Source organism: Emydura macquarii, unplaced genomic scaffold (assembly GCF_026122565.2).
Source record: "Emydura macquarii macquarii isolate MOO-44397 ecotype Brisbane River unplaced genomic scaffold, CSIRO-AGI_Emac_v2 contig_306, whole genome shotgun sequence".
Classification (NCBI taxonomy): domain Eukaryota; kingdom Metazoa; phylum Chordata; order Testudines; family Chelidae; genus Emydura; species Emydura macquarii.
In genome coordinates this window covers 14,754,837-14,779,826 of record NW_027130443.1, presented here as the reverse complement: position 1 = coordinate 14,779,826, position 24,990 = coordinate 14,754,837, and the positions used below count along the sequence as shown (strand labels likewise).

At 57.9% G+C, this 24,990-nt stretch overlaps 1 protein-coding gene across 1 annotated transcript in view; it reads left to right on the top strand.

Annotated features, from left to right (window-relative positions):
* Window positions 1-24,733, top strand: part of LOC137162474 (uncharacterized) — a 30,733-nt gene extending 6,000 nt beyond the window's left edge. Inside the window, exons 4-13 of the mRNA XM_067562342.1 lie at window positions 2,258-2,394; window positions 14,149-14,285; window positions 15,084-15,586; window positions 19,954-20,146; window positions 20,945-21,059; window positions 22,275-22,332; window positions 22,736-22,780; window positions 23,110-23,190; window positions 23,731-23,836; window positions 24,506-24,733. Coding sequence (XP_067418443.1) covers window positions 2,258-2,394; window positions 14,149-14,285; window positions 15,084-15,586; window positions 19,954-20,146; window positions 20,945-21,059; window positions 22,275-22,332; window positions 22,736-22,780; window positions 23,110-23,190; window positions 23,731-23,836; window positions 24,506-24,733 — 1,603 coding nt within the window. The remainder of the gene's footprint in view (window positions 1-2,257; window positions 2,395-14,148; window positions 14,286-15,083; window positions 15,587-19,953; window positions 20,147-20,944; window positions 21,060-22,274; window positions 22,333-22,735; window positions 22,781-23,109; window positions 23,191-23,730; window positions 23,837-24,505) is intronic.
* Window positions 24,734-24,990: the final 257 nt, after the last annotated feature.

Here is a 24,990-nt window from a genome sequence, read left to right as displayed (position 1 = left end):
CCCCGCGCTGGCCTTTCCTCGACGTTGCCTGTCTTGCCCTTGTGTTGCTCCCCCTGCCCGCGCGGCTCCCTGGCACGGGGGTGGTCCCTGCCCTGGGGCACGTGCGCCCTGAGTGGATTGGCCTGTTGTTCTCTGGGACCTGCCGCAGGTGACACATGGGGCGCGATGGCTCAGGTGGCAGCCGCCAGGTGGCAGCACCGCACGTCCCATGGCGCAGAGGCCTGGCCCTCGGAAACCCTGATGTGGGAGAACCAGTCACCCCCAGACACTGGGCAACGGGGCGGCCGTGACTCAGGGTTCCTGCTCCCCTGCACTCGGCCCCATGCCAGACGCTGCCTGACTGGCCACGGGCAGCCCCTGCCCCTCCTCCTCCCACCCCGCTCTCCTTTGCACAGGCCCCTGTAGAAGCGAGGGGCTTCAGTGCTGCTCCAGGGGCCTGCCAGCGTCCGGTCCTGGGGCATGCCGGGCTCCAGCTCTCCTCCCGCCCCTACCGCTGCCAGGCCTGGCTGCAGCCAGCCCCTTGGGCAGAGCCGGCCCCTGGGTCCTGAGCCGAGGCAGCATTCCCGGCAGAGACCTTCAAGGCTGCCCTGCCGTGTCGGGATCCTCCCACAGAGGGCAGGTGCGGGGAGGGGGCTGGGAGATGCTAAACTTAGCCAGTACAACCAGAGGTGGCTGCCGTCCCCTTTCCCTGTGCGAAGGGGTCGGGAGCCCTCCAGACCCATCTCCTGGCGGGGTGCATGGGCGCCGTGGGGCCACTGGACTGCAGGACAGGTTCAGAGGGGAGGAGAAACCCCACCTCCCTCTGGAAAATACCCTGGGCCTGAGCCTTACTCTGCGTGCCTGAGGGACCCGGCTGGACTGGCGCGGCGACGCGTGGCACCGTGGCAGAGGGGTGGGGGCCCCAGATGGGGCTGCGCCCGGTGGTGGGGTGAGAGGCCTCGTCCAGGGTCCACGAGAGTCTGGCGGAGCCCGGGGGAAGTGTCTGTGGACTCAGGAGCCCGCCTGGGTCCCTCTGATCCCTCGCTGGTTCAAGTGATCCTGTCACAGGGCCTGGCCCTCTCTCGGCAGCTCAGGCAATTTCTCCTCCAGGCCAGTCCCAGCCGCAGCCCAGCTTTACTTGGCTCGGCTCGGCCCCGTCCTGGGCTCCGTCCTGCTCTGTGCTCGCTGCTCTGGCTGTGGCTGGGGGAGGGAAATGCTCGGACTGAGGAGACCTCCGCAGCCAGTGCCTGCTGCTCCACAGGCTTAGATCAGCAGGGCTCCCTCACGGCCCCTCTTGGGGAAGTGGACTTGGGGTGAGAGCAGCTGGAGGGCAAGGCCTGTCTGGGGATAGGGTCTGTGCCAGCCTGCCCTGTATGTCTGAGAGTCAGCCACGTAACGGAGGTCTGAGAAATGGCGATCTTAGCCGCGGGAGCAGACTCGGGCGGCAGGGAGACAGCCTAGAGCTGCAGGGCCAAGGGGTGGGGTAAAGGTTTGGGCCTCAGCTGGGACAGGGGCCACTTTGAGTTGCCAGCACACAGTCAAGGGTCCGCTCCGGTTCTGGCCGAAGGGTCCGGTCTCCCATTCCATCTGAAGCAGCTTGGCGATGGGGGGCCCCTCAGTCTGGTCAGATGCTGTGGTGAAATGAGCTGAAGACGAGTCTGTTCCAGGGGCGCTTTCTCCCTGCTGTTGGTGCTACCGGACGAGGATTTGCTGCAGAACGGTGCAGAGCTGCTGGCTTGTTTGGAGGGGCGGCTTCCCAGGCCTTCCCTGTGGAACTCACTCAGGCTCTGCCTTTGCACTTAGCTACGCTGCCAGCCAAAGCCGTAACCAGCAGGCAGCCTGCACTCGGTTTTCATCCTGTGTGTCCATGGAACGAGGACCCAGAACCCTTGCAGCGGCAGCAGCAGCACTGAGGGATTTGTCAATGCCCATGCCTGGAATTGGGAGCAACTGGCCAGCGAGGGGAAAGTTACCGACCGGCTAATAGCTTGTTTTTGTATTTCGTTTCAAGCCTGTTAGGAGTGTTGGTGCTGGGGGAGCAGACGCTGTCCTAGCCTAGTAACCCCCACCCCCGGGCGCCTGTGCTGGCTGCTGCAGGCAACATGTATGGATCCTTCATGCAGGTGGGAGATATAAAGCTCAAGAATTTCCCTCTGGCTGCCTCTTCGATCAGCTGATACTTTGACAAAACACTTGGCTTCTCCACTCCCCCCTCTTGGCAGCGCCTGGGCTGGAGTCTGCAGAGCTGCCTCAGACCGTGCTGTGCTCCGCCTTGCAGCAACTGCACCATCGCCTCCTGCGAGGGCTTTATCCCTGACCGGGGCTCGGAAGACTCCCAAATGGCAGACTCGCTGCTGAACCACTCCTGGCCGTTGTTCTCAAAGCGCTGGATGAAGAGATGGTCCTTTAAGCGAGGTAACGTCCCACCCCACCCCGCCCGTGGGCAAAGGATGCCTGTTTGAGCCCTGCTCTGGGGTCCTGGGTAACTGTTGCACAGCAGGACGGACCCCCAGACCTGGAGCAGGCTGAGAGCTGGCGGAGTTTGGCTGGCAGTGGCAGGGAGGCTTATGTTTGTTTAGAAAGCAGCCTTTCCTTGCCGGAGGGGATGCTGCGCAAATATTGGTTAATGCTTTTCCTGCCCTTTAGTCTTCTGCTCAGGGCACCCTGAGTGCTTTTAGCAGCTGGGTAATTGGTTAAATATCAGCCTCCTGGCTTCCTAATGCGCTTGATTCATTGCTCCCAGAGGGCTGGAAAGCCTAAAGTTGATAGAGGCAGCTGTCTCCAGGTGAGCCCTGGCAAGCACTGCAGGGTGTGTCGCGCACTGAGAGCTCAGCTCCCAGGGCCGGGTGTGCAAGGGGCTGAGGATCCCTCTGCTGTGTTCGAGGAGCCCCTCTGGAACTTGTGAGCAAACAAAGCCTCAGCATTTGGCAGGAGTAGCCTGTGAGTTGGGGAGCCTGGCGCGTGGTGCTGACTAGGGCCCTGTCTCCCTTTGCTAATCACAGACTAGCTGCGTTCGTGAGCGGTGACAGAGGAGACTGACCATGGGCTTGGAGGTGGTGGCCTCAGCCCCCAAAGGCTGTGTAACTTGTTCTGAAAACTGTGTGTTGCTTTTAGCCAACACTAGAGCCAGAGGCCTGAGGAGCAGGAAGTTTGCAGGCATGGGGGGAGTTGGCTCTTCCTAGGCAGACAGCAATTCCCCTGCGACTGCCCCTGGCCTGCTGATTTCAGGTATCTTCTCTGCACTGTCAGGCTCGCCGCCTCCTCCCTCCACCTGGTTCCTCTCCCGCCAGCTCCCTTCCTTCCTGCCTGTCCCCAGCATTCCCCTCGCCTGAGTGGACAAGCCCTGGATCCGGGCTGGATGTGAGACTCAACCTGAGGGATGCAGAGAATCGTTCTGGGCAGGAAGCAGAAAGGAAGCAATCGGATGAGCCTGATTCAGACCAAGCCTTTCTAAACCTGGAATTGCTGGAGCACAGGGAGATTTGAAGCAGTGCTGAGAGCTGAATTTTGCTAATTTCCAGATGAAGCAAATCGCCCTTGTCATGATTTCATGGTGCTCACGGCTCCTCCAGGTTGGAATGGAAAGTGTCCGTCTGACGCCTGCATCCCTCCCCACCCTCCTGCGGCGCAGTGTGTTCTGCAAACGGGTCAGCAAGCACGGCCGTAGAACATGTTGTTCTCTCCTCATGTGCACCAGCCGCGCAGATGCAGCTCAGCTCCACCTCTGCTTTGCAGGGTCTGAGCTGCTACTGCAGGGGATGCTGTTTCGCTCGCCCAGCCACTGAGGAACCAGACTAAAAACGCACCTGAATCCCCACACTTCCCTCTGCGCAAGTTCTATGGCACCTTCCAAAGTGCTTGGTCAGTGTCATGAACCCAGCTTGTGCCAGGCTCACACCATCCATCAGTGACATGCAGATGTCTCTGGGTGTCCCGAAGCACTCAGTAAAGCAGTGTGTGTGACTGCTGGCTGGTGACTGAGAATTCCCGCCATTAGCCATGTGGTGTGGGCCCGAAGCGCTCGTCTAGTGGGGCCCTCCTGTTAACCACCTCCGTGCAAACAACAAAGGCTGCCCCATGTAGCTCTTCCCAGCACATCACCTGTGCCAGGGAGCCAGATGCCAGGAGGAGCTTCTCTGGGAGCCCTTCTCCGCAGGCTCATAGCCCAGATGGAGCTGGTTTATAGAACAACTGCAGCACTTCACTCTCTGGCCCCTGCTCAGCGGCTGCCCCCTCGTGCTGGATGGCTGGCCGGTCTGCGAGGTGTAGGCAGGGGATTTGGGTCACGAAGGAGGGTGCCTCAGTGGGGTGGGGAAAGGACACTGGGCTCTCTTCTGTCTCTCTCCAGCTGGGAGCAGAGCAGGGCTGGCAAGGCAGCCTCAGAAACTGGAGGGCAGGTGTTCAGTTCCGCATCATGAAGGGGGTGAGCACACACATCCGGAAACTAACCCCGTTAAACTGCAGCAGGCATTGCCAGAAATCCTGAACTGGAGAGTCCGCAAGGCCTCAGAGCCTGTGAGCAAGTGAGGGCTTGGCCAGAGGATGCTCAGAGCGCAGTGATCAGGAGGCTCAGGGCCTGATTTCAGGGGATGGAGTGTGACACTGAACATACGTCACGTGGCCGCATGCCCACTGCCTGAAGCGTGATTGCTGCAGGGAGGAGGAAGTCCTGAGGGGCTACACCCCAGCACAGTGAGGCAACGTGGAGAAGGAGAATGGAGACCGGCGCTCAGTGACCCGCATCTGGCTGAGGAATCCTCTCCCCGGGTGGGGAGCATCAGAGCTGGGGAGAACTGAAACTAACCTGGACAAAGTCCTAGCGAATATACAGTCAGGACCCACGTTGCCCTGGCCCCCAGGAGGGATCGGGGGGACCCAAGAGGGGCCTCTTCCTGCCTATCTCCCTATAGTGGTGGGAATAGCTGGAGTCAGTGATTAACATCATCCCTATGTCCCTGCATTGGCGCGCTAGTTGTGCGTGGGTTCGTTTACTTAGTGTCTGTGTAAACACCTAGGTCTCAGCTGGCCGTGCGGGAGCCCCCCAGCTAGGCCTGGGCACAGCTCCGTGAGAGCACTGACACCAAGCGCCCCAGCCATCAACGGCTGCTCCCCGGTTTGGGCTAGAGCCAGCATCATCATAGCCCTGAGAGCAGCCACTGATCCACTCTGGAGCTGAGCAGGGAGCTCAGCTGAGTAGTTATTCCAGCCATGCTGCAACCTCTCCGGGAACGGCTGGAGACGCCGTGCAAAATCCCCGCTCGGCAGGTCTCACACCAGACTCCCCTGTGTGTAGCTGTGAGTTACGGCATCAGACAGCTCATCTCCCCTCCCCAGCCCAGCCCAGCCCTCAGGAATTGCTCCCCGCCCCGGCGAAGGGCTGCTCCAGCATGGAGCGGTTGCCTCCAGGAGTGGCAGCTTTATTGCTCACTTTGCAGCTGTCTTAGGCTGCAACGCTACTGCTCTGGAGAACCAGCCCGTAGCAGGTTGGCTGTGGGGCCAGGAGATGGCTTCTGGATGTTTCTTTTTCTCCCTTAAATGTACCATTGTTACACGTGTCCAGGAGGCTCTGGCGCATGCTCTGCTGCTCAGGGTCCTGGGAAATTCCAAAGGGGACCGGCCACTCCTGGCACATGGAACACTTACACCGAGTGTTGTCGCTGCTGCTTGTCTCAGGGGTCAGGGTTGCCTTTTAGAACAACAAAAGCAGGAAGATGCCTGAGATGTGGCGAACCTGAGCTGCACGTACAGCACTTGCGTGTTTCTCCAGCACATTTTCTCCCTGGATGGTGCCCTGACTCATTCGCTGAGCCTTACGATACCCTGCACTTTATGGGAGGGGATGACACAGACTGAGGCCCAGCAAGGGAGCAATGACTTGCCCAAGGTCATATAGTGAGTCAGTGGCAGAGCTGCGAATAGAGCACAGGAGCCCTGACTGTCTTCCTTGCGCTCACCCCTAGGCAGGTGCAGCGTCCACGTCAGTTTCACGTGGTTGCCCAGTCTGTAAAGAAACATGGACTGGTTTGTCAGAGGCAGCAGCACGAGGCCTGCACTGACTGGGCTTTACTCCTCTGTAGTGGTGGGGATTTAACCCCTTGTGTACTCTTACACCCAGACTCTGCTGTAGCTGAGTGGAACCCACCCACCCTGTCTGTGTGTCATCAGACCGAGTGGGGATACAGGCCTGTGTGCCCTTCTGCGTGCCCCCGGAGATGGGCCCTCTGGCCTCGGCCGGCCCTTGGGGCTCAGGGGCCAGGGAGTGAGCCTGAGCCGGGGCACAGATTGGAAGAGGCTCCAGTGGTGTCAGATTCACCCAGGTCCCAGGCCTGCCCTCTCCTAGCTGCTGTACGTTTACACGGGTCCCAAACTGTTCTGCAGTGCCAATGGCTCGTTGTGCCATGTGGCCTTTCCCTTCTGTTGTACAGCAGCTCGGCGCCAGTGCAGGATGCCGGCCATGAAGCTGGGCCGCGGCTGAGCCTTAAACAAAGCCAGGCCCAGCGATGCTGGTCTGGACCTTTCCGGGCCAAGGGAACTTGAACGTTTCCCCACAAGCTCAGCTCTGGGGATTCCACTGCCGGGCCACTCGCTGCAGCAATAACCTTTTATGGTTCCCAGCCAGACGCAGGCACGTTGAGCAACTGATTCCTAATCTGCTTAATGTTTCCTGAAAGCAAACAGTGAATGTTCTTGAGAGTGTCACTCTCCGTCATCTCCTCTCCAGCCTCGGGCTGAGCAAAGGTGGGTGCCGCTGGGATCTGAGGCCGGAGGTGTCTCCCCCCAGCTGTTGCAGCACTGCACTTGCCTGCCCCGAGGAGCTTGCATCTTTTACAGAAGCCTGACACGCGCAGAGCCCAAGGCCTGGTCTGCATTTCGAAACGAGCCCCACCTAGCTCTGTCTGCGGAATGTGACCTAATCCCCACTGTAGACGCAGCTAGGCCAACGGAAAGGTCCTTCTGCCTCTCGGACGGGTGATTAACGCCATCAGCGGAAAACCGTTCTCATGTCGGTCGAAGCGTCTACACTCCAGGAGCACGGCTGCAGCGCTAGAGCTGTGCCACTAAAGCGCTTGCAGGGTTGTCTTGTCAGAGGGCCCGTGGCTGCACTGAGCCCAGAGGCTGCAGATTCCTACTCAGAGCAGGCGGTTTGGTGGGGGGGAGCCTAATGCTGAGACTCCAGCCCCGTTCAGGGCCACGGATGTGTCCAGCCCTCACACACAGGTGCCTGCTTGTTGCTGTTGCTCCAGGGTCACTCTGTCCCCCCTGGCCTGCCCATCTCGCGCCGGTGCTGTTAGTTAGGGAGCTGAAGGTGTAGGAAGGGAATCATGCTTTGGGATTCCCTCTGGGGGGTCAGGCAAACTCCTCCCACTCAGCAAAGGACGACCAATCTTCTCAGCAGGTGCTGAGTGTCTGCTCTGCGCTAATGAGGATGGGGTCACACCGCGCTGTCTGAGTCTTGTGTGCACATCTGTCTGCCCTGCCGACATTTGGGCGTGCAATTTCAGAGGCTGGTTTGAGAACGTGGTGCGTCTGCCTGAATGCCACGCTGGTATGCGTACTGCCCAGCTGTCTGTGGCTGATACTGCTGTTGGCTTAGTAGGAGACTCTGGTTTGGGAGGGACTCTCGGCCACTCGTGTTATGGGGATTAGGTGAAGATGGCTGATGTGACATGACCCCCGTGTGCCACAGTCTGCCCTGGCACAGGCTGTCGGGGGTGTGGGGTGTCTGTCGACTTTGGCAGTCGCTTCTCCTGGAGGTTGGATGAAGCCAGTCGGCTCCGTTTCTTTGCTGGGGAGGTGTCTGGGTGGCCTTGCTGCTTGGCTACCCCTAGCATCTGCCAGGCTCATCCCTCTCCATGGTACTAACTAGAAATGAGGCGCCGGCAAAGGTAGCCTGGGGCTTAACTTTTCATGTCTGGCTGTGCACACATTGCCTAAAATGGTCTCTCCAGCCTATAGCGCTGGACTCTCTATATGCTGCTGACGAGCGATCCCTTGCTGTCCTGGCTGCGTTACGGAGTTTACTGCGGTTGGTCGGCCGGCCTGATTTATTGGGTGTTGAACGGGAGTGTCTGAAATGCATACAGGGGATACATGTTGTGCTGTGGGGCTGAAGAAGTTTATCGGCTGCAGTCTGTGCCTCTGTCCAGGTCCCCAGCCCAGGATGGCACGAGGGGAACACACGGGGTGTTTCCCAGGATTCAAATGGCTGGTTCCACTTCAGAACTGAAGAGTGAGGGCCGCCTTGTGCAGGTGCAGTGGGCCTCTTTCTGGAGCGGCTCTGGCAGGCAGGACTGGCTCCAGCTGTTAGAGGAAAACGCTTCATTGGCTTAACTTAAACCCATGTGACTGGAAGCGATCCTCCAGCCCAGTCTGCAGTGACTGACTATCCCTGCAGCTGACTGCCTTTGGGGCCTTGCCCAGTCCCTTTCGGAGCAAGATCGCCTGCTTCAAAGGAGACACGAAAACAAGAGGCTCTTTTTCCTTCCTTGTTCTAGGCACCCCACGTTCTGGAAACAGAACTTGCCTCTCTCCCCTTGGGCCTTGCCTGGTGAGCAGCCGCTCATGGCAGTGATAGTATCTGAGCTGGAGGCCAGTAATTGGGGGTCCTGGTGGATAATAACTTGAACATGAGCTCCCAGTGCAATGCTGTGGCCAAAAGAGCTAATGCACTCCAGGTCCTCGGAGGGTCTGCCTCAACTTCCAGCCCTGGCTGTGCTTTAGCCAGGCAGCGTGATTTAGGTTTGTGACGTGGCTAAGTGTGAGATATCACCTCCGTTCCTGTTGCTACTTATTAAAGATGAGGCAGTCCAGGGCAATCATATGACGGAGTAAGCGAAAGTCCTTGGAAATCCTGGGACAGTTTAACGGCGTGTGTACGCTGATAGCCTGTATACAACAGAGAGATTCATTCAAACGTCCCTGATGTGCGATTTCAGTGTAATTGTTTAGGGTTTTCTTCTCCCATATGAATCCATTAACACATCTGGGAAGAAATAGAGCTAAGAATGAAGTATATTGCAGGGACCGGGCTCTGCTGATTGGTAGCAATGATAATGTGACGTCTCTGAAAGGAGCCCAGAATTCTTCCGATTCCAGAAGGAAAGGTTAAGAGGCATCAAATGGCCATGGATGCGAAGCGCCATGCACTGCACTGGCCCCCAGCAGGAGGTTGTAGGCATCCTCTGTGGCAGTTCTGTAGGGCTCACCTGTGCTCAGCACCTCGTCCCATGTGCGTGTGCGGAAGAGCAGGCTGGTCCTTGAGGTCTAAACAAGTGAGCCACATGCGTGAAAGGTGCCGTGCTCTCATTGCAGAGGGGGCACGTAACAAGTTTACAGGAGTTAATTAGTTCAGGAGGTTTCCAGCTGACAGATCTGGGCTCTGCAGTTGAGAACTACAGAATATTTTGTTTCATTTAGATTTTGATCTAAAAGCAAGTCCACTTCCCAGGGGCCATCCAAAGCCCTGGGCACTCTTGACCTACATGAAATGCAACCAGCCTGCACTAGGTCTGTCCCAAGCATGGGAGTGAGGATGACGTTCTGCATCCATGAACGTCTGCCCTCTCTTGTATCGGCTGGAAATTAAATGCTTGTAGGCTGAAGGCATTCTTGTCAGCCTATTGTAGCCGAGCCCTGGCCTCAGTTATCAAGTCTCTCAACTGCAGTTACATGTGACACTTGGTGGCATTGCTACAGCTAGTTGAAAAGCGTAAGCGTGTTATTGAGGTGGCACCGGCTTAGGGTTACAGGCATTTTATGGGCCTAGACAACATTATTTTTGCTTGCAGGTTGAATTGAGCCATTCCAGCCATGGGTAAGGAAGGAGCTGAAGGCCGATATTAAATATTTAGGAGCTTTCCAACCTTATGTCAATTTTGCAGGGGTAGGGTTACAATTGGAGCATTTTCAGCAGGGTAAGGTAATTCTCCATTTAGACAGGAGGCAAAAAAAGTCAGTGTCAGTGGCTACCTTAATCCCTACCATGGGTCAGAGATGAAGCGTTGCCGTTCCAGTGTCACACAGTGATGCTGTATCGTTATAGAGAGGGCACGTTCCATGTCCACGGTGATTTGCTAATGGGAACCCTAGACTGTTTGCTTTCCCATTAACACTGTTCTTAGCGTGATCTAGGGTTTTCTAGTGGGTTTAAAGTACCATATAGAGAAGGTCCTGGCAGGGACAAGGCAGTCTCTGCAGCATGTTTAAAATTAACTAGGTGAATACAGCCCCATAATGAAAAGCAGGAGAACCAGCCACTTTCCCAGGCCTGCCTGTGGTTGTGCAGAAGTGGGGGAATGTTTTCTTTAAAGTAATATTTATGGTCAGTGGCATTAAATTACCCCCAGGCCTTTAAACATGGCAGGTCCGCATTGTAACTGAAAATCTTTTGGTAGCGCCACAGAGCCAGTGTCCCCTGTACTGTAGCCTTGCAGTGTTGTGCAAATCTCTGCACTTTTACTCGTGTTTGTTGCCGTTTTGCTAGCTGGTTCTGGCTGCAGAGCATAGAGCTCACACCCAGAGCAGTGTGGGCTGTTTCCAGGCATGTTTGATACTTTGGTTTCCCAATAGTGTTGTGGGGTTTCTTGCAGAGCAGGTCTCTCCTGTTGGGTCATCTGGAGCATTTGGCCTCGTATGGTCTCTTGCTGCTGTTCTTTGCATCTTCAGACATCCACCACAATGTCTGGTTCAGTGGCCTGGCTTCGGTCCAATGTATTCCTTAGAGATGGCTTCTGAATTCTCCATGAGTCACGCCATGGTTGAGAGATCATGGTTAGCGTTTATAGCGTCGTGCGCTGCGTAGGAATGTGTTGTAGTCAGCTGCATGATGCATTGTACCAGGAACCATGTCAAGCCTTTGTTTCTTTTTCTCAATGAGCTCTCAGGTGCATGCACACACTCTCCTCTCGCTTACACACACACACACGCACACTCTAGTGCAGAGCACACATGTTCTGATACCAGAGAATGAAATGCGGCCTATAGCATTCCATGCTGCTCAGGGATGTGAGTGCTCTCTCTTGTCATTAGCACCCCAATGTACATCTCTTGCCCCTGCACCTTCAAATTCTCCTGGGCTGTATTCTTTAAGAAGAAAGGCTGAGAGTGAAATGGTTGGAAGGTTCATATGTTCTCGGTTCCTGCTGTTTCGGTTTATCACCTACAGTCCCACTGCGGGCAGCTGGCTCTGGGCCCTCGAGTGCACTAAAGGACTCTAAGCCCCTGAGAAGTGCCTCAACTGTCTGCACTCCAGCCTGGGAATAGGGAGTTGCCCATGACCGCTTTGTATGTGTTTTGCAACCCTTCGCTTTAGCTGAAAATGCTCATTTCCTTTTTTCAAGGGCAATGAATCTTTCACTGTTGGCTCTGATTGTGAAACCGCTTTTTATCCCTGCAGTATTCCTGCATCGGGGCTGTGGCCACTGATAATGGGCTTCTGTGCCCAGGAGCCAAGAGGAATCTTTCCCCAGCCAAGGATGCAGATGCATCCCCCACATAGCGAGTGGCCAGCCTGGTAGGAAAAAACTTGCACCCCCCTGTTCTGAGTGCCCGTGGCACTACTCCGCAGAGACCATTGGCATGGGTGAAATCTGTGGTGTTTGGATGAGCCCATCTTTCTCTGGGACGATCCGGGACTGTCTAGGTTAAAGCAGGTTAGACACCAGGTGGAGCTGTGCATTTATGGAGAACTGGACCTCACCTGGTCAGCGAGGGGAGGAGAAGGGGGAACGCCTGAGGGCATTCGTTGGTGGAAGCCATGTTCTCTTCTCTTGGTGGGTGTAAGTGATCTGGGCTCTGAACCCCTTTTTCTTCAGAGTCACTTTGGGGTATCTGGGAATTTGTTTTACGGAGAAGGCAACTGGAATGCCTGTCTGGGACTCCTCCCAGCTGACAGGTGCAGGGGCCTGTGAGCTCACTGAGGGCCGGGGATAACAGTGCAGGTCACATACCATCCAAATCACTTGCTGGAGTGGGTGGGACCCTGATGGCTGGCTGGCAGCTCCTGCTCTCAGGAGAGGTCTGGGGACGGGGGCCTGCCAGACCTTGGAAAAAGGGAGCTGGAAAGAGAACGGGGGGAACAGAGGACCAGGAAACCCAGACCCAGTTACCATGCCAGACCCAAGCCAGAAAGGAGGGGACGTGAAGGCGGCTGGATCCCATGATGGTTGTAGGCACTGCCCTGCCGAAGGAGCCGGGGAGGGGGCGTAGGCCAAGGAGAGCGCTGGCATGACTAGACCTGCCCAGGGGCCCTTCTTGGCCCGTGGCTTTGATTTTTCAGTCCCTTGAGGTCTGTGGTAGCTCTTGTCAGAGGGGCAGCCCTGCTTCCTCACAGAGAGCTGAAATGAGGGGCTCCCCTCCTCGGAGCCCTGGGGGTCCCCCAGGACTGCGATTCTTCCAAGCCAGCACATGGGGGCTGCACTTCCGATCGCCATAGGGTCGCCTGGAATTCCTCCCAGACCTTCCCCAGCGCTCCCGGCCCCACACCTATGCCCTGCTCCCGGCCCCACACCTATGCCCTGCTCTCGGCACTCGTTCAGAAACCTCGCTCTTGTGTACATTTCGCTGGGTTGGGGCCAGCGGAGACATTCTGTACTTGTGCAGCACGCGACGGAGACTTACAGCCCAGCCCAGCCCGCGCCTCTTCCTTGGGGATGCCAGGCAAACGAGACCTTGCCCTGCAGCAGTACTGGCAGCCAATCCAGTTGTGCTGCCCTCCGGGGCGGGAGGGGCATGCCCTGCTCATGGGGTCTGTGGGGACCGGGGATAACATTTATCGCCTTCGGAGGTGAAGGGGAATTTCAGCTGCAGGCGGCAGGTCGAGCTCCGCGTTCGGGCCACGAGGGAGCAGGCGCGCTCTGGGCAGAAATCCTGGAGTTACAGCCCTAGCAATGACAGCTGGCTCCCTGGGCGCAGGCCTCCCACCCCCCATCGCCCGCTTTGCCTCTCAGGGTCAAGTTTGCCACAAGCAGGTGTTAACTCCCTGGGTGCCGAGGGCCTCGTACGCGGGAGGGACACAGCTCCCAGCGTGACATTTGCTGGCTGCCCCAGCTCAGTCAGGGCCCTGGTCACGCTCAGGGGCTGCTGGTTACAGATTCCTGGCCTCCTGCCGTTTGATTTTATACTGAATTTAGCAGATGTACGTGCTGTCGTCTCTAGGCAGGCAGGGTGTGCCTGGCCCTCCCCTGCTGCGTCCTCCCTGGAGCCGGAACGCCAGGCCTTGGGGGTTTGTGCAGGCCCCGTGTGCCCCGCCGGGCTGCCCTGCCCCTCCTGCCTCGGGACGCTGGCATCTGGGCTGTTTTTGTAGTGCTCACAGAGACTCCACTCCTCTCTCCCCTCTGTCACGGCCAGCGCTGCGGCCACCAAGGTCCCTAGTGGGCCATTAACAGCCAGCGGGTGACCAGTGTGGTCACGTTAGTGTTAAAATTCCCGCCTCCGTGGAGCAGCCCTGCTCGGCAGTTACCTGGTGCGGGCCAGCGCACAAGCCAGGCCCACTCCTCTGATGTACTCAGTGGGGGACACCTGAGCGAATCCTGCAGGGCAGAGCGTGATTGGGGAAGGTCGGCCATGCGCTGGGCTGGGGGGACTTCTGTAGCGATGGGCATGGGGCCGGGCCGGGCCGGGGAGGGGCTGGGCCTGGCCTGAGACAGGCGGGAGCTCATCTTTCAGCGCCTGGGCCTTTCCCAGCCAGTGGCTGGCATGTCACGCTGGGGCTTCCTCCTTAACTCGCCTGCCCAAAGGGGGGCGCCCGGCTTGGCCCTGGCTTGGGCAAGTCCTGGCTTTTGCTCTGCTGTCTCCTTCCTAAGGCTTTGCTTTCTGCACCTAGTGCCCTGTGGTTGCCCCGGCCACCGCCCTCCATGGGGCATGCGGGACCAGTGCCTGCCTTCTGCCACCAGCAGCTTAGCCCCTGCCAAGCCTCAGTGGGGCAGACTGCAGGCTCTCCAGTGTGGTGCCGCGAGGTGGCCCGGCCTGGCCCTGCTCGTCACCAGCTGGCTCTGGGCTGACGGCGGCTGAGGTCCGGCTGGACCCTGACACTGCCCCCCTGTAGGGCTCAGGGGGCTGCGCCAGGTCTCAGATGCTGGGGCTGCCCTGCGCGGGGACACCTGATCTGTTACTGTCCTTGGAGCTGTTCCTGTTCCCTCTGGCTGAGCGACCTGACCGTCTCTCTTGCAGGGTCAGAGTGCAAGCCATGCCCCGCCTCGGATTGCTGCAGCCCGGACGCCTTCTCCCCAGCCCTGATTGCCGAGGATGAAGTCTTCTTCACCAGCATGGAGGAGGAAAAGGCAAGTGAGCCCTACAGCTGTCCTGTGGTGAGCCAGGCTGGGGCTAGCGACCCTGAGTGGGCAGCGTCTGCAGCTATGGAGTGGTCTAGGCAGACAGGCAGCATAGTCCCGTGCTAGCCTGGTAACCCCCCTTCCTTTTAGCCCAGTGTCCAGGGTACGGGCTGATCGTCCTCTGCTCCCACCCACAGCCCCAGCTGGAAGCGTCAGGTCCCTGGGGCTCTGCAGGGCTGTGGGTGGTGGTTTCTCTGGGGAAAGCGAATGAGGTTTCGCTGCGCCAAGGCTGCTCTGCTCAGCGATGGTGTCACTTGCCCCATGAGACACTCGCACTCAGGTGGCTGCACCATATAAGCCCTTTGTGCCCTGCTTTCCCCGTCCAGCACTGAGAGCAATGACTGCTCTGCTCTGCTCTGCTCTGGGCGCGTGCAGCAGCACAAACGTCTCACGTGTCAGTCCCCTGCTGGCTCTGAGTCCAAGCCAGCCATGTGAGCAGCCTTAATCCTCCGACAGCCCAACTCCAGACCTTTGTGCCTCGTACTGTGACTCTGGTCCCTGCGTGTCACACGGGGACAGTGCGCCCTCCCCTGGCGTGGAACGGGCGGTGGATGCTGGGGTGTGCAGGGATCACACATCTGCTGTTGACGTGCGAAGGGTTCACGTTCCACAGCCCAAAGTGAGATCAGTTGCCTTTGGCTGGGCTCTGCTGTCTCCTGGTGAAGGGGAAGCTAGCATGAGTGGGAGTGTGCGTGTGACTGCCCCTTTCTGAGCCCGCGCAGCCTGGTCTGCTCCAGCCATGCTCAAGGTATTAAGCTGTTGCTCCCTTGGCAGGAAGACTCGTCTTCTCCAGAGCTGGATGCCCTGATGGGCGATGTGAACAGCAGTGCCGAGGATCTCCTCTCCATGGACTTCGCTCTCCCTGGCACAGAGTATTATAGAGACCTGGGGCTGCCGAATCTGCCAGCTGCTGGCGTGGCTCCAGGAATGGCAACGCTGCTGGAACAGACCGGCCAGGTGGTGCCCAGCTGCTACTCTCCAGAAGAGAAGCCTGCAGACTTGGGGGGAACGCTTGTGGGCATTGCCTGCCCTGGCCCCATCTCCTGCTCAGTGCAATATGGGGAGGCCAGCTGCCATTTCCTGAACAGTGACTCTCTCCGCTCCTGCGCTGCAGGGCCCCCGGACAGCACCAGTGGGGGGCTGTGCCTGGCGGAGCAGGGCAAAGGGCTGGAGCTGCAAGAGAACCAGGAGTCCTTCCCCACCCTCGTGAGATCCATGTCCACCTCACGGCGGCACAGCTGGGAAAGCCCCATGTCCCCTACAGACAGCAGGCGCAGGTACAGCAGGGGGGAAGGAGGAGGTGCTGAAACAGCAGCTTTCCAGCCATCTGAAATCCGGGTTCAAGCCGGGTGCAGGTGGGGAAGAGGGAGGCTTCCCCTGCCATGGGGTGAATCTGGGATGCCATGTGACAAAAAACTCGCCTCGGTAGGGATGGGGCCGGTATCCCCCTCCCAAGCATCCCCCAGACTGGGAATGGGGCAGTGCCGGCTCTCCCCTGCTTATTCGTCTTGTGTCTGAATACGGCATCCCCAGGGCTGACGCTAACCCCAGCCTCTCAGTGGCTGCACGTCGCCAGCAGGCGTTTCAGTGTAGCTGCTGAGCCCCGTGCCGCAATGAGCCCGGCAGCTCCAAGAGGCTGTTTCCTTCAGTCTCCCCCAGGCTGAGCGCTGCTTTGTGGCTCTTCACGCCAAGCACCAGACTGGGCCCTGGGGGCTGAGCGCCCCTCCAGGCCAGGAGGAGGGGCAGGCTGGCTCCCTGGTGACTGTGCTGGCTCTGGTCTCTCCCCAGGACACCCCCACCCCAATACATGTTCAGGGAAAGGCTCCATACGCTGGGGTCGCTCTGAGCCGCCTCTCCCAGGAGCCTGCTCTCTGCTGCTGTCTCCACTTCCTCCTCCCCCTGCAAGGAGCTGGCTGGCGCAGCCCATCCAGCACATTGAAGGCCTGTGCAGTGCTTTGGCTGGAATGCTCAGGCAGCCCAGATCTCGAGCTGCTGCTGGGTGGTCCCCTGCCTCATCAGCCTCTGCCAAGGGAGGCCTGGAAGCGTCCCACTCCTTGTGCTATGTGGGATGGAAACGCTTGCAGGAGGCCTGGGTGTGGGGGGCAGGGAGAGCCTTTTGCACATCAGCTGTTTGGCGATGTTCAGCAGCAGCGAGAAGGCCCTTCTCAACAGGCATGGGGGCTGGAAAGGGGATCGCCCACCCTGGGGTGAGCAGGGTCCCTGCCTGCCTCCCTGGGCCCCCATGGGGGAGCGCCGGAGAATGGTACCAACCCATCCTTGCAACCCTGGCAGCAGGGCCACGTTCCCTGGACGCCGGCCATCCCCGTTCCAGCAGGAGAAGGTGTTGGGTGGGCAGCTCTGCCAAGCCAGCTGCTCTCACCTGTCGACAGGCTGCCCACATGATCCCTGCACTGACCCTGCCCTCCCTGGCAGGCACATCGTCCTCTGGGTTCCCTGTGGCTGCCCAGAGGGTGTTCTGTGGGGTCAGGGTCGTTTCAGGGCTGGAGCTGCCTCTTCACCACGTGCTGTCACACACAGGCCTCTGGGCGGGATTTCTGGGCACGTCTCTTCCCTTGTGATGAATGTGTGGATCTTGCTGACGACAGGGAGGGAGCTGTGAGCCAGCAACAACTATTTTTATCCCCTCCTCCTTATAAGGTGCCCTGAAATTATCTTGGGCTGAGATCTTGGCAGTTCTTTATCAGGCGCAGGCTTCGGTTCTAAGACCTATTGTTGTTCCATGCACTGTGCATCATTCACAGTTTACACTGTGGCAGGAGCACGTGAGCTACTGCGCAGGGTGGCCGGCAGCAAACTGCAGCCTCGATCAATCCCCTTTCTGGGTGATTAACGATGTGTGGGGAAGGGGAATGTGTCTGGCTCTCCCTGGACCTGTGTCTGGCTTGCAGGAGCCACGGGACAACAATCAGCACCTAGGTCCCACAAGGTAGCATCAGAGTTTCCATTGGTCTCTCTTCATCACTTCACTCTGATGTAGCTGGTGTCCTGGCAATGCTTTCCCGCAGCCCGTTAGGGAATTAATGGGGCCTTGTAGGGCCTGGGAGAGTTATCCTGGCCTGTGGCCCCTGATGGAGGATTTCTTTGTCCTGCCGGTTGAGCAGCCTTTACTGGAAGCAGGTGGTGGAAGGGTTTACAAGGCAATTTCATGGTAGTAGCTCCCTGCCTGCAAAACCTGGCATTTTCGAAGAGCAAGGAAAAGCCTGGTGTGATTTTTACGGCGTTTTAGCCAACAGGACTACAGCACACTGATCGCATCAGACCACACTGGCTGAGTGGCTGCCCCAGAGCCTCACAGGGCTGGCAAGGAGCCAGAGGGGTTTGCTGGCACAGTCTGCCCTGCGGGAGGACGGGCAGGTTATGGACGTTCTGATGATCCGAAAAAGCCAATTTGTAAATTCCAGCGTGAGGCACCAAATGCACCACAGAGGGCGCAGCGCTGGGCACTGTGACTGGGTATCCCAGACCCAGGCTCTGGGGACCTGGGCTCCCCCAGCTGCTTGCTCTGTCCACCTACACATTGGAGCAGGGGTGTCATTGGTGGGGGGGGAGGTACAGTGCCTGGCACAACTGGGCTGGAGCTGCTAGACAAATAATGAATAATCCTCTGGGTGCAGGGACTCTAGAGATCACGCTGGCATATTCAGTGTAACCAGGACGCGGGAAGGTGCATCAGTTATTATCTCTTGCTTCACCTCTCCTCCTCCTCCTCCACCCACATGCTTTTCATCCCCATCTAAGGCTGCATTCTAACTGCCCCTGCAGGTTTGCCTGCTCCTTGGCACGTGTAAATGAGATTTGTGGAAGCAAACCTGGCTGCTTTTTGGTGCGGACGGTTGTATGTGTAAATGCAAGCTCAGCTCAGTCCACTTGCCCTGTAGCAGCACATCTGTTCAAGGGACCGTGTGCGTGCGTGCGTGCGTGCGTGCGTTCTGGTTCCTCTTTAACACAATGTCACAGTTCAGGGCAACTCTGCTTGTGTCCCCCCGCCTGCCCCGTGATCCAGTAAGGCTCCCAGCTCCCCAGGCCTCACGTCTCTTGGGCAGAGATCTGTCTCCCTCCTGACTAGGGTATGTCCAGGCTGCACTGTGATATCGGACAGCCCAAACAGTCAACGTCTGCACGTTGCTTTCTCTACCGAGGCTATAACTAGTGTAATTGCTGACACTTGTGAGTTACCTCAGCTCCTCCCAAGCAAGCTCATCTGGCTTCCAGGTGAAAGTGTTGTAGAGAAAACATGTTACAAACAAGGAAAGCACCCATGTGCGTGCAAAGAAGCTTACCGGCGATCACCCCGACTGCTATCAAGGGCTCTGGCCGGTGGACAGTCCTTCAGACCTGACGCAGGCGTTGTGTGGTTACAGGTTATAATAGCGTCAGCTCAAAACAAGAACCACCGTGAATCAGTCCCTCTCTCCTTTATACAGCCTGGGCTTTAGATCTTCAGAGTCCAGGACAGGCAATTAGCAGACAAGGGCTCTGTCCTCCAGGCAGAGCTTCAGAAGGTTGGGTCTGGCGGTGAGAATTTACATTCCCCTCCCCCCAGGTATTTCCTAGGAAACCCACTTAACTTTGTCCCCCGAGGTCCTCCTGGTCTGTCACTTTGTGTAGAATGGACCTTTGAAGCTCAGAACGCGGCTCAGGGTTTACGCTGACCCCAGCTCCCCCTGGAGAGGTTACATCCAGTCCCACAATAATACATACGTTTAGCATTCAATACAATGGACTCCACAGATACTTATTTAATGCAATCTTGCAAAGACTTGGGGTCTACCTTACAGCACCCTCCTCCTCCTGACCAGGCCAGGTTTTTCTCTTGGAGAGCCAGCGGAGCTTGCTGCCTGGGGTATTTCTGTCTGAGCACTCTTCAAAGAATCCAGGGAAGCCATTTCCAGTGGGGTTAGCCCTTCTGAACAGAACAAAACACATCAAACCTCGCAGATTCTTCCCACAAAGTCTGTCAGGCAGAGTAGTCCCTTCCCCACATCTGTCCCCCACACCAGTGCCTTCAGCAACCCACAATTCCTGGCTCTTCCCTCAGAGCCTCAGTAATCAAGGACTTCCCAGTCTCCCTTCTGTCCATTTGGTTTCTGGAGGATTACTTTCTGCAGTGGCTCCAGCAGCCCCTATAGGGAGCACAGCTCCTGGCTCCTCAACTTTCTGCTGTCTCCCCCTCTACTCTCTTGTAAGGATCAGCTAATTAGGTGCAGCAGGCAGGGCTAATTAGCCAGGCAGCCAGCTGCAGGCCTCTGATCCCAAAGAGATGCTATCCCTTATTTCTTCACAAAGACTTTGTTTTTTTTTTTTTTTTTCAAGGATATGGCAGGAAAGTTCCCTGTGTGTCACACCCAGATTGTTGGCCAAAGTAGCTTGTGCCTGTAATGGGCCTGTCTTGTCCTCAGCTGGCTGCCCTGGAATGGGGAAGTAGGTTTGGCTTTGCTCGGCCAGCTGCTGCCCACCACCTGCAGACTAATTATGGGCCGCACTGAGGGCCCATCGCCTTTGTGAGCCAGATGTGTCTGGTGCAGAATTGGGCCCTGATTTCCTAGCTGGAGGTAGCTGTAGAGCAGGGCATGGACCTCGCTGTGTTCTCGTGGTCTGAGTTGGTCTCTGTTCCTTGAAGTAGGCTGAGCCTGGATGGCTCAGAGATGGCCAGTGAGCTGGAGCAAGAAGAGCTTGAAGGGAGCCTGCCCTGCTTGCCTCCCCGTGTGTCCCTGGAGCTGCCCACCCTGGGGCTGGAGGCCTGGGGTGGCGGTGGCAGAACTGTGATCCAGGTGGAGATAGAACCCCTGCACATGAACCCCGATCCCGAGGACACGGTGAGTGGGCGTGACAGCCGTGCTCGTGGCATGCCGGGGGGATGCTGGGCTGCGGGACATGCAGACTCAGCCTGTGCCCATCTCTCCTCAACAGCTCTGGCCTCCCCCTTCTCGGGGACAAACCGCTCCAGCTCATGGGCCCTGAGGGGTCGGGGACATGTTCCTTCGTAACGTTAACAGGTGGCACTGGGCGGCGTCTGCGCAGTGAGGCTCTGACCCCATCTGAGCCTAGCCCCAGAGAGGAGGGAACCTGATGCAGAAAAGTGACTTGCCAGAGGTCACGGGGAGGGTGAGCCAGTTCAGAACAGAACCCAGGTCTCCTGCTCACATCTCTCCGCAATGCTGTTACCGTTGTTTCAGTCTGTAACAAGGACACCTGCACAGACGGGCTAGGCCCCCGCAGTAATTTCACTCTAGATCAGAGCCATGGTCCCAGCCAGTGGACAGCAGGTATTACAGCAGCAGATACTTCTTCCCCGCTATCCTAAAGCCCAGACCTTCAGCCCTCCCTAGACGTCCTAGCAAAGAGATGGCTTTGAGAGCATGTCCTGTGATCAGAACTCTGATTGAAATGCCACAGGGTGGGGTAGGATGTCCGCCTAGTCCTGGCGTTTGTTCCCATGTAATCGGTTTGGAAGGGAGGTCCTGGTTTGTGCAGCGTGGTGACTATCCACCAAGAGCAGGAGGTGGACTCATAACCACAACCCTCCTATTGCTCAGGACTGCATTGACCACCTGCCCTGAAGCACTCATGCTGCATGAGCAGCTGGAGATGTTGCTGATTCTTTTCTTTTCCAGGAATGTGGTAGCAATGGGAAGAGACTGAGGTCGAAGTCTGTCCCTTCCGGCTGTGACAAGTTTTCCTCTCCTCGAATCTCTCACAGCCTGGCGGTGTCGATCCCAGCTGCAGAAGGTGAGTAAATGCCTGGCATGAAATAGGTGAATTTTACAGAAATCTTCGTAAGAGGGTGCAAAAGCAGGAGCCCTGGAGACTCCCAGAGTCTGTGCAGCCCCAGGCACTCGGAGCAAGCCCGTGCCACTTTCTGTTCAGCTGCAGCGGTACGAAGATTGGTTCCATGCTCGCTCAGTCATGTCTACTCAAGCCAGAAATTACAGCCCCCAGTGCAATGCAGACATACCCTAGGTGTCTGACCGAAGGAGTTTCTGTAGCACCTGTCTCTATAGTATCCAAGTCCTGACATCAGCTGTCTCCAAGAACACATTGCCACATAACGTGTCTGTGGCTGGGTGTGATGGCGGATCCCCGGTTGCCCACGACAAGACACTTTCTGTCCATGGGACGCTGTCATCCCAACAACCTGGTCTCTGCGTGTGCCCCTGTCCTGCCCTTAGGGACACAGTGCAGCCTCCCCTATAACCGAGCTTCGAGAACAGCCAGCAATGTGCAGCCAGCCACTCCTGAACTGCCTGGGTGGGATCAGTCCAGGGAGGGGTGCAGCCTTCAGAGCAGAATTGCAGAGATTCCCATTTCTGTACTGGAAATGCCCGAGGAAAGCAGAGGCGGGCTAGAGCGAGATCTGACCACCGCCTTGCTGGGTGTCCTGTGAGGTCTGGGATCCCTCTGGAAAATGACCCAGAAAAGCTCCTGACACACAGCCCCAGCCCAGAAAGAGCCCCCTCCCCACAACTCCTGCTCATGCAGAAACCCTTGGTTCAGAGCAGGGAGAGGAGACAAAGGGCATGCGGAACCCCTAGAGCACCGAGTTTTACCATGGCCCACCCAAGCGTCCCAGCTCATCCGAGTTCTGGTTAGTCCCCTCCCTAAGCTCCATTAATGAGCCACCTGACTCCCATGCTGCCATCAAGCAAAGTGCAGATACCTCCAGCCCTGAGCTGGGAGGAGCCGGGCTGGGGGCAGGGAGCAGAGAGAGGATCGGTGTCGGAGTGGTGCGGGAGGGTGCGCTGTGCTGAAGTGTGTGCTTGTCCTCTGAGTTCAAGCAGAACGTGAAGAGGCAGCACAGAGCATGGCGCTTTGGGGAATCGATCCGTGGCGACCCTCCTTCCCCACTGAAGGGAGAGGGGAGCCCAGCAGGCCCAGGGTTCATTATGGCTTGAAATGTGACGCTAGCCAAGGGACAGCCCACTGACCATGTGCTCTGTGTTCCAGGGATTGACCCACCTGTGCTGGAGACCATTGAAAAGGACCATGTGGCCCCAGACCATGTGTAAGTATCGGCGATCCTGGAGCCGGGCTGGGTCAGTGATTCTCTAAGTGCTTCTGAGCCGCTGGGGACCCGGCTTGAGCCTCTCACTGGAAGGGTGCAAGAAACAGTCCCTCTGGGACTCAGCCTGGGCTCCCTGAGATTATCAGCCAGACTCTCCGTGACCGGTGTGGGCTGGTGTTTCGTGCTGTGTGAGGCACAGTGACCCTGCAGGGCCTGCGTAGCTGCCATGCTCCCTCGGGTCAGCAGGGGAAGAGGGAAGCATTTTGCTGTCGCTTAGCAGCCCCAACGGTGAATCCTGCCCTGGACGGGGCTGGGCTGGGAAATTCCTGCTGCTGGGCTCCTGGAGGGTTTGGAGTGGTGGCCGGGGGGGAGACTTGCTAATCCCTTTCCCCCTCCTGGCCAGGCTGATCGTCCAGCAGGTGCTCCAGGAGCTGAAACAGTATCACGGGTGAGTGTGGGGCTGGGAGAGGGGACCTGTCACCTGGGGGATGGATCAGTCGCATGGCTGTCCTGCCTCACAGTGCCCAGGGAGAGCTCCCATACGCAACTCCCACAGTGCACAGGGCCCACCAGGATCCCCCCAAGACCTTCCTAGGGGCTGACATCCCCTGAGTACACAGAGCGCCCCCAACACTACCCTGGAAGCAGAACCCCCCCTGCAGTGTGTGCAGAACTTGCCAGAGGTCCCCCTTGACAGGTGACACTCGCTCTCTGCAGGAGCTCTGGGGCAGTCGACTCTTCCTCCCAGTCTGACGCCATGTCTGTTCCCCTGTGCAGGGCGAAGCAAAGGGCCTGTGCGCCCGAGGGCAGCAGTGAATCCCAGCAGAACCTCACCTGGTTTGAGTTCCTGTCTAATGAGTGAGTGATCCGTTGGGCATGTGGTGGTCTGGGTGCCTCACGTCCCCATCCCAGATCCTGCGTCCTGGCTCCCACCCATCCAACCAGCCCCGCCAGCTGCCCCAGCCAGGATCAGGGCCCCTTTGTGCTGGGTGCTGCAAAGACACAGCCCCTGCCCTGAAGAGCTTACTGTCTCAATAGGCAACAGCGCTATTCTCCTCCTCTTATAGATAGGAACTGCATCACCGCGGGGAAGTGACTTTCCCAAGGACATGCAGGAAGTCAGTGGCGAAGCTGGGACTTGAACCCAGATCTCTGGAGAGCTCAGCCCCTTAACCACAAGGCTGCGCATGTGGGAGGTGACTGGCACAAAACTTGATGCTCATAGGATTTGGGAAACTCAGTGCTGGGGGGCCCTGGTGGTGCCTGACAGTGACCTCTCCCTGGGGAGTCTCTCGGGGGCATAGTGAGTGCAGCGCATGCCTGTTCCAGGGCTTCCCTGACACTTCCTTCCCCCCTGGCCTTCCCTTCGCATGAGACACTTTTCCTGGCTTGTTTCAGAGCCGAGGACAGCGGGAAAAGTGATAAGATCGAGAGAGGCACCAAGGTGAAGCGCAGGCTGAGTTCCCTGCGGAACCGCGTCACCGGGTCCTGGCAGAAGGATAAGGTGAGGGAGAAAGGCTGAACCCCTGAGGGACTCACGGCGCTGTCTCTGGAGAAGGCATGGGGCAGGGTGCTTTGGGACACTGGTGAGCAGGACAGCAGTCTGGCCCCTCAGACCACTTGCCAGGAGAGTCGCTTGCTGGGTCCTGCCCTGCTGCCAGGCTTGTTCACGGACCTGTCCCGGCTGTGCCAGCAAGGTGGCCCAATGTGTGCGGAGCTCCAGTCTGGGAGGACAGTTTCCTCCAGGTGACAGCATGGCTGCCCAGGTGGGGCAGGGTGGAAGAGGGGCCTGGCAGGGCTGTCTGCTGGGCTGTTCTGGGGAAGCAGGGCAGAGACCCTGGGGCACGTCCCTCCCGCCCAGGCACCAACCCCTAGGGTGGGTTTATATCCTAGGGTGTGGTGCAGATGTCTTGCTGCACACAGGCTGCATCCTACCCTCAATCACTCTGCAGCCCCACGAGGGTGGGTGCATGTGAGTCTGTGGCTGGCTCAGTCTCCTGGGAACACGTGCGGGCTGGACATAAACAACACAAGTGCATTAGCACTAATGGGCCCAGTGTCGCTGCTGAGGAGTCGGGTGTGTGCATGTGTGTGTGTAATAGGGTGTGGGTGGTGTAAAGCCCATAGTGACTCCTGCTAATCTGGGCCATGAAACTCTGCTTCCCCCTTCCAGGGTAAGAACAAAGAGCAACAAAAAGAGAGAGAGAAGGAAAAAGAGCCAAAGGAGCTAAAGGAAAGGTGGAAAGGAGTCAGTGGGCACCAGCTGGTGCCCGGCACTTTCTCCAGCTACACCAGCTGTTCCCTGTGTGCCAAACCTCTGGCAAATAAAAATAGTCTGCAGTGCCTGAGTGAGTATGGCTGGTACCTGGCCTGGCTGAGCCTAACCCCTCTTCTTACATGACCTCCCTTGGCCTGGTTATGCTTCCTGGCTGGCTTGGCCTGGCTGTACCTGCTCCCCCTCCATGCCTGGCTTGGCTTGGCCTGGCCTGGCCTGACTGTACCCGCTTCCCCTCTCCCTCCATGCCTGGTCTGGCTGCTCTCCCGATTGCTGCCTGGCCTGTCTGTACCCTGCACTTCCTCTCTGTCCTATACCCATGGAGCCTGCCTAGCCTCATTGTTTCCCAGACTCCCATGTGGCATGGCACCCAGGTCATCCTC